This window comes from Salvelinus namaycush, chromosome 2 (genome assembly GCF_016432855.1).
Source record: "Salvelinus namaycush isolate Seneca chromosome 2, SaNama_1.0, whole genome shotgun sequence".
Lineage (NCBI taxonomy): Eukaryota > Metazoa > Chordata > Actinopteri > Salmoniformes > Salmonidae > Salvelinus > Salvelinus namaycush.
In genome coordinates, this window is record NC_052308.1 from 24972271 (window position 1) to 24980756 (window position 8486).

Consider the following 8486-nt stretch of genomic DNA (forward strand, 5'->3'; position numbering starts at 1 on the left):
ATTTCAGAGCATATCCCCCAATGTGAACTACAGTAGCTAAGGTGATCATTCAGCTACGTTACTCCAGAAATGTGTGGGATGAAAAATACTCAAAGATCTGACATGTAGTAGGCAGTTTTAATGTCAAATGCCGCGTTCATGTGCTAGTCGGAACTAGAAACGCTGAAATTTCCCACTTGCTAACTAGTTGAACGCGGCTCGTGCATAACTACAACCGGCTAGCAAGTCGGACATTTCAGAGTTTCCTTGTTCCGACTAAAACATGAACACGGCACATGGTACTAAAGGTACTAGGCGCTTAATTGGTGACGTGTCTTTACAGAGCTTTCTTTTCAGTGGGGAGAGGCTAGATGGTGCCACGCGAATTGTGCTGATCCTTCAAGTGGCACCAATTTTACACAACAGGAATCGGATCAAGGACACCATGGGCAGTGAGTGATTTTTTTTTTCCTACTTCTATGTATGTCCATGTACCTGTGAACTGCATATGACATTTATCTTAGAAATATTTGACTTGACTAGGAATGGGCATGTAGTTAGCAAGCTACTATAGTGTAATGCTAACATAAGCCGTAGCTAACGTTGTGACTCTAGCTGGCTAACTAGTTACGTTAGCTAGTTATTGTGCGTCCTTAGCTAACATTTGCTAATCTGGGTTACATACAACACCATTTACTTATCAATGAACTGTTAAATAAAGCTAGTAAAATATCCCATGTGATGTAGTTAATGTGAGTTACCATATTAACGGAATTGGCAGCTAACGGTAAAGCCAAGGCAGGACTCGGTAACGTTAGTTAGCCAGACTCGAGGGCCCATAAATTGTTGCTGTTGGCTCTTGTTCGGGGCATTCAGATTGCTGTGTGCACCTACAACATTACCACATGATCTACCCTCTACAGTCTTGCTGATGTCATCCTTATAGGAAATGTAGCACCGTCTTTGCAATGAATGTGACCGTGACTTATCATGACTGTGGTTTGCTTCTAGCGCGATAACATTGATTGAATAAGCCATTGCCAATGAATGTCAATTTCTTTGAGCCTAGTAATCTACAGTAACAGTAGTTAACTGTATTTCCATTGCCTCTTTTAATATACTAATAATTATCTATAAGAACACTAAGTTTGTCCCCACATGCAATATAACTAGCTAGCTATACTAGCTTCTTGACCTTGTTAGTGAGTGGAACCAACTTTTTGCATGCGTGGGAGTGATGACGTTTCATCCTGACATAGTTTGAGTATCAGCTGTAGAATCATGTAGTAATACATTTTATAGCGCTTTTCATTAGACAGAATCTCAAAGTGCTTGTTTACCAAAAATAAACAAGGGTAATTAAAAAATACATAGTCTAGAACAGTAACTAGCTAGGTCAAGTCCGTTTGAGTGCTTGGGCAGACTCGGTCATGAGGTGATCTGGAAGATCATAACTAGATGGTCATCAGAGGCGGTGGTTAGGTCAGCATGTCCAAGAGCAGGCATCTCGATGTCATCTCCGCTGTCTGCAGATTCTCTCTATTGGGACTCTGGGATTTTTTTTATTTTTTAGCTCCCCACAAAGTACATCCCACTGTTTCTTCTTACTTCAGAAGTATCCGCCTACCTATGTACAGTTGAAGTCGGAAGTTTACATACACCTTAGCCAAAAAAAAATCACAAGCCCTGACATTTAATCCTAGTAAAAATTCCTAGTCTGATGTAAGTTAGGATCATCACATTATTTTAATGTGAAATGTCAGAATAATAGTAGAGAATTATTTATTTCATCTTTTATTTCTTTCATCACATTCCCTGTGGGTCAGAAGTTTACATACACTCAATTAGTATTTGGTAGCATTGCATTTAAATTGTTTAACTTGGGTCAAATGTTTCGGGTAGCCTTCCACAAGCTTCCCACAATAAGTTGGGTGAATTTTGTCCCATTCCTCCTGACAGAGCTGGTGTAACTGAGTCAGGTTTGTAGGCCTCCTTGCTCGCACACGCTTTTTCAGTTCTGCCCACAAATTGTCTATAGGATTGAGGTCAGGGCTTTGTGATGGCCACTCCAATACCTTGACATTGTTGTCCTTAAGCCATTTTGCCATAACTTTGGAAATATGCTTGGGGTCATTGTCCATTTGGAAGACCCATTTGCAACCAAGCTTTAACTGCCTGACTGATGTCTTGAGATATTGCTTCACTATATCCACATAATTTTCCTTCCTCGTGATGCCATCTACTGCACCAGTCCCTCCTGCAGTAAAGCACCCCAACAACATGATGCTGCCACCCCCGTGCTTCACGGTTGGGATGGTGTTCTTCTGTTTGCAAGACTCACCCTTTCTCCTCCAAACATAACGATGGTCATTATGGCCAAATAGTTCTATTTTTGTTTAATCAGACCAGAGAACATTTCTCTAAAGTACAATCTGTGTCCCCATGTGCAGTTGCAAACCGTAGTCTGGGTTTTTTATGGTGGTTTGGAGCAGTGGCTTCTTCCTTGCTGATCGGCCTTTCAGGTTATGTCGATTATAGGACTCGTTTTACTGTGGATATAGATACTTTTGTACATGTTTCCTCCAGAATCTTCACACGGTCCTTTGCCTTTCTGGGATTGATTTGCACTTTTCGCACCAAAGTACGTTCATATAGAGACAGAACGTGTCTCCTTCCTGAGCAGTATGACGGCTGCGTGGTCCCATGGTGTTTATACTTGCGTACTATTGTTTGTACAGATGAACATAGTACCTGCAAGCGTTTGGAAATTGCTTCCAAGGATGAACCAGACTTGTGGAGGTCTACAAAAAAAATCCTGAGGTCTTGGCTGATTTCTTTTGTTTTTTCCCATGATGTCAAGCAAAGATGGAGTCCAATGGACCAACTCAGGCCGATTGACATCATTTATCAGAAGTGTCTAAAGCCATGACATAATTTTCTGGGATTTTCCAAGCTGTTTAAAGGCACAGGCAACTTAAACTTCTGACCCAATGGAATTGTGATACAGTGAAATAAGCTGTCTGTTAACAATTGTTGGGAAAATTACTTGTCACGCACAAAGTAGATGTCCTAACCGACTTGCCAAAACTATAGTTTGTTAACAAGAAATTTGTGGAGTGGTTGAAAAATGAGTTTTAATGACTCCAACCTAAGTGCATGTAAACTTCTGACTTCAACTGTATGTAGACCTACCTCACTGTTCTGTATAATGTAATTCTCTGGTTAATACTTTATTTTACTGTGTATGTTAAATCACTAATGTATAATGTCGTTTTTGTCCAATGTCCTCTTGTTTTTTCCAGTCAAATTTTTGGAAGTCATAAAGCCGTTTTGTGCGGTCTTACCTGAGATTCAGAAACCAGAGAGAAAGGTATAGTATACTGCAATTTCTCTTCACTAGCTTTTTTAACAATCTTAGCTCTAGTGATGTCTCTCTAAAATGTCCCTCTTTTCCTTCTACAGATTCAGTTCAGAGAAAAAGTACTATGGACTGCCATCACTCTCTTCATCTTCCTGGTGTGCTGCCAGGTTAGTATCTGCCGGGCCTGAAAATCTTTCTCAGTGTAATTCTATCTATTGTATGGCGCTTGCAGAGAAATCCTGCAGCCCACATCACATTTCATTTGTCACATGCTTTGTAAACAACCGGTGTAGACTAACAGTGAAATGCTTACTTATGGGCCCTTCCCAACAATGCAGAGAGAAAATAAAAATCAATACCAGGAGGAATAAATGGACATAATCTCTCACCAGCTGAACATATAGTTAAGGCCACAGGTAATGATGACTCAATGGGTGCAGTTGTAGCTCTTGTGGGTTCATTGTATTGATTCATTCTGTCTTCTGTTCTCAAGATTCCGCTCTTCGGCATCATGTCCTCAGACTCCGCAGATCCCTTCTACTGGATGAGAGTAATCCTGGCCTCCAACAGAGGTGAGAAACCAACAGTCTGGTTCTGCTTAGTTTGAATGCTTGCCTGTATCTTCTCATCAGTCATATTGATAAATGGCTCTCAATCTTGGCTCCTGATCTTGTTTGAACACACATCCCTATTACATTTTTGCTGTTTGGTTCGTACCTCTAACATGGAGAATTAATTATTCCCTGTGATGTTTTCAGGTCTTATCTCTTGACGAGCTGACTTTCTTTGGCTGATTTGTCGCTGTATTCAGAGCTTTGCCTTGGTATAATCCTCTTTCCCATTACAACAGTGTTGGTTCATAATAATAGTTGACTGAAAACAGTACTGTGATCCCACCATTCTACAGGTACTCTGATGGAGCTGGGTATCTCACCAATCGTTACCTCCGGTCTCATCATGCAGCTGCTGGCTGGAGCAAAGATCATTGAGGTTGGAGACACCCCCAAGGACAGAGCACTCTTCAACGGAGCGCAGAAACGTATGTCTGCCCTACAAAGTTTTTACCATGGAATGGGATTAATCATGTGAAGGGATGGTTATTTAACCACCTGACAACTGTTTTCTGAGTTGTGGGCTTGTATGTGATGGGTAGTTGAATAAGGGTCTATAGCCTGTCATAAAGCTGTGGTGTATTCAGTTTTTCATCGTCTAGCAACTCATAGCTGTCCCAAGGATATTGAATGCAACCCAGCTCCCTTTGTCCTCTGCAGTGTTTGGAATGATCATCACCATTGGACAGTCCATCGTGTATGTGATGACAGGCATGTACGGAGACCCCTCAGAGATGGGTGCTGGGATCTGCCTGCTCATCATCATTCAGGTTAGTTAGACCCCCCCCCCATCACCACTACACTGCTCTCTGTAATGGCTGAAACCCAAGTGATAATGGACAGTTCATTAATTTGACCCATTAAGTACAGAGACCTTTCATTACTTAAACCCCTGGCTGCCATTTCTCTAATCTTTCAATCAGCGATGCTCAGCTTTCATCTGCCTGGTCAGACTGTATTTGAAGCTCTGTCCCTCTTTCTTCCACAGCTTTTTGTGGCAGGTCTGATTGTGCTGCTGCTGGATGAGCTGCTGCAGAAGGGCTATGGGCTGGGCTCTGGTATCTCCCTGTTCATCGCCACTAACATCTGTGAGACCATCGTCTGGAAGGCTTTCAGCCCCACTACTGTCAACACTGGCAGAGGTATTTATACTGGCCTTACTGCCACCTGTAATTGTATTGACAATGTACTCCTTCTTTTGTTTTTCAGTCAGGGTTGGTCCCTCTGCTGTGGTTGGTTGAGTAACCTTGTCTTGTGTCTCAGGAACGGAGTTTGAAGGTGCCATCATTGCCCTGTTCCACCTGTTGGCCACCCGCACAGACAAGGTGCGTGCCCTGAGAGAGGCATTTTACCGCCAGAACCTGCCTAACCTCTTGAACCTCATCGCCACTGTCTTCGTCTTTGCTGTAGTGATATACTTCCAGGTCAGTGGACAGACAACCCCCTCTATAGTTGTAGCCTATATCGTCTTGGCTGTTTTTTGATTGGTTTTACAAATTGCTTTCAATTCATTGCTTAAAGCTGTAATCTGTAAATGGGGAAACTACGCCACTGTTTGCTTCAGTACTTTTGTTTTGTTGATGAAACGGAGGAGAGGAGTGTCCAGCAGCGTGGTAAGGAAGTTGCTGTACATATTCTGGTGTTCTATCACGAGTGCAATGATGTCTGAGGGAAAGAAAGTGTTTTGAAGTAACTTCTTTGTTGTAATATCACAAACAGATGTGGCAGTTTGCCCCTTTACGGATTTCAGCTTTAAGTGACCTATGATATGACCATTGGATCTGACAAAGTGAACAAATGGTCAGACCAAAGCTGATGTTTAATCATTCAGGTTTTTGAATACCATTAAATCTCAGTAGTTGTTTGAAAGGTCTTGAACACTTCTCGCCTCCTCCTTCCAGGGCTTCAGGGTGGACCTGCCCATCAAGTCTGCCCGTTACCGTGGCCAGTACAACACCTATCCCATCAAGCTCTTCTACACCTCAAACATTCCCATCATCCTCCAGTCTGCCCTTGTGTCCAACCTGTACGTGATCTCTCAGATGCTCTCCACGCGATTCAGCGGCAACTTCCTGGTTAACCTGCTGGGAACCTGGTCTGTAAGTACCTATCAGAATGACCTTAGTGCTGCTTTAGTCAATCATACAGCAGTAGACGTACCTTACCAACTTTCATTACACCAGTACTATTTAAAATGCACATACACTTGGTTATTTTATCCCATTTAAACCTTCATGAGTTCAACAGTACTGAATACTTCTGTGACGTCTAGTAATGGGTGACCGTAAACAACAGATTCTATTTGAAGCCATAATGTGGTTATGATCACATGTTTTGGACTACCATGTAAGAACACTGGGAGGGTTGACATAATTAATTATTTCATTTCAGCAAGCCTGTGTAAGAGTAGCCTTTGGCAGGTTTTACTCAAACAGCCTTGATTGAGCTATGCTTACAATTAATTCACGATGTATAGATTATTTGTATGTGTGGTTGTTTGTGTATAGGATACTTCCACTGGAGGACCAGCTCGTGCCTACCCGGTTGGAGGTCTCTGCTACTTCCTCTCTCCCCCGGAGTCCTTTGGTTCTGTTCTGGATGACCCCATCCATGCTGCCATCTACATCGTCTTCATGCTGGGCTCCTGTGCCTTCTTCTCCAAAACATGGATCGAGGTTTCAGGATCCTCTGCCAAAGATGTGAGTCACTTGATGCACCAGATATATTTGTTCCATATGTTACAGATTCACTTAGGTTATGTACAGTGAGTTGTGTGGTAGTTGCTAACTCAGGTCTGTATGTCCAACAGGTGGCTAAGCAGCTGAAGGAACAGCAGATGGTGATGAGGGGACACAGAGAGACCTCCATGGTGCATGAGCTCAACAGGTAAAAACATATGCACCTTTGGTTGCACTCTGGCCCAAGTGTCAAGAATTATTGGTGTGTATACCTTGCTACATATTTCTAAGATCTTGTGTTCTGTGTGAAGGTACATCCCCACGGCTGCAGCCTTCGGTGGCCTATGCATAGGTGGGCTGTCTGTCATGGCTGACTTCCTGGGTGCCATCGGTTCGGGTACTGGAATCCTATTGGCCGTCACCATCATCTACCAGTACTTTGAGATCTTCGTCAAGGAGCAGAGTGAAATGGGCAGCATGGGCGCGCTGCTATTCTAGAAACCCCCCTTCCTCCAACACATACCACAGACAGATGCAGCCTCCACAAATTCTTACTTTTTATTTTGCATTGTATCTAATGCGCACAAATCAGTACATTTTGCCTCTGGGATGCTTCTTTGTGTTCCCAGTAGCTCTTGAGGGCTCATGCAGACTGGATCTCATCCGGGAAAGAAAGGCAGCATTTGTCCCAGTGTTCAGCATGGAATTGTGCCTGTTCTTTCTTTCAATACCATTACCGTCCTCTCTTGATCTGACCAGCCAGGATACTCTGCTGACTGTGCTTTTAACCTGTCTATAGGAGATAAGACAAAGGTTTCACATGATGTTGTTGACTGACATCAAGTGAGGTTGGCTGAAGCGTGCTCAAGGAAATTGAAGGCTGAGACACCATCTAAAGGAGTCTGTGCTTAAACCAACACAAGCACTACACCTGGACATTTTTGGAGAGTGGAAAGAAAGCCATGTCATGTTCATTTCAGGTCATCGCAAGCTGGGCATGGAGTTTGAAGAGCCACATATTGGGGTGAAAAAAATATAAATATACTTGTACATGTATTGTATTCCTTAAATGGCTCTGGGAATTTAACAAGTGTTGTCATTTTATATATATTTTTTAAAATCATGGAATATTTGTATTCGTGCTGGTCTTAGCAAGGGCATATGTTTGTCCTTTTTTGTCTCTGGGTCCTTAAGGGAAGGGTTTGTCTGTCGTGGTCTTCTATTCCCAGACTGAATCGCTGCAGATACTGCCTATACGTGGTTGGGTGGGTTTGGGAGGGAAAGGGGATGAGTTGTTTTGGTTTTTACTTTATGTATTGGACATAATTGTATTAAAAATTAAATGAAAAAAATCCCAACTAAAAATTTTCTTTCAGAATGTCATGCACCATGCCACCCACAGAGAAACCATTGCAGTGACCCCAAATAAAATGCTATTATGGATAGGGTCTTTGTGTAGGCCAAGATGTTTCAAATGAAGCTGAAAAGCATATAATTCTGCGTTGAACATTCACAGGTCAGGATGAATCACTACAATGTGCATCAAACTGGGTACAAAACCAATATACACTGCTCAAAAAAATAAAGGGAACACTTAAACAACACAATGTAACTCCAAGTCAATCACACTTCTGTGAAATCAAACTGTCCACTTAGGAAGCAACACTGACAATAAATTGCACATGCTGTTGTGCAAATGGAATAGACAAAAGGTGGAAATTATAGGCAATTAGCAAGACACCCCCAATAAAGGAGTGGTTCTGCAGGTGGTGACCACAGACCACTTCTCAGTTCCTATGCTTCCTGGCTGATGTTTTGGTCACTTTTAAATGCTGGCGGTGCTCTCACTCTAGTGGT

At 42.5% G+C, this 8486-nt stretch overlaps 1 protein-coding gene across 1 annotated transcript; it reads left to right on the top strand.

Annotated features, from left to right (window-relative positions):
• The first annotated feature begins 302 nt into the window (after window positions 1–302).
• LOC120060462 (protein transport protein Sec61 subunit alpha) lies at window positions 303–8077 on the top strand. The gene is made up of 12 exons (XM_039009800.1): window positions 303–431; window positions 3282–3349; window positions 3442–3507; window positions 3834–3912; window positions 4248–4379; window positions 4612–4721; window positions 4940–5093; window positions 5215–5375; window positions 5853–6050; window positions 6459–6650; window positions 6761–6837; window positions 6941–8077. The coding sequence occupies exons 1-12, from the start codon at window positions 425–427 to the stop codon at window positions 7125–7127; spliced, it is 1431 nt and encodes a 476-aa protein (XP_038865728.1). The 5' UTR covers window positions 303–424; the 3' UTR covers window positions 7128–8077.
• Window positions 8078–8486: the final 409 nt, after the last annotated feature.

Bases quoted from the DNA above. Each gene is read 5' to 3' on its own strand.
- LOC120060462 (XM_039009800.1), top strand. The intron at 6,051-6,458 runs GTAAGTACCTAT...GTTTGTGTATAG, and splicing joins ACCTGCTGGGAACCTGGTCT to GATACTTCCACTGGAGGACC. The intron at 6,651-6,760 runs GTGAGTCACTTG...TATGTCCAACAG, and splicing joins CAGGATCCTCTGCCAAAGAT to GTGGCTAAGCAGCTGAAGGA.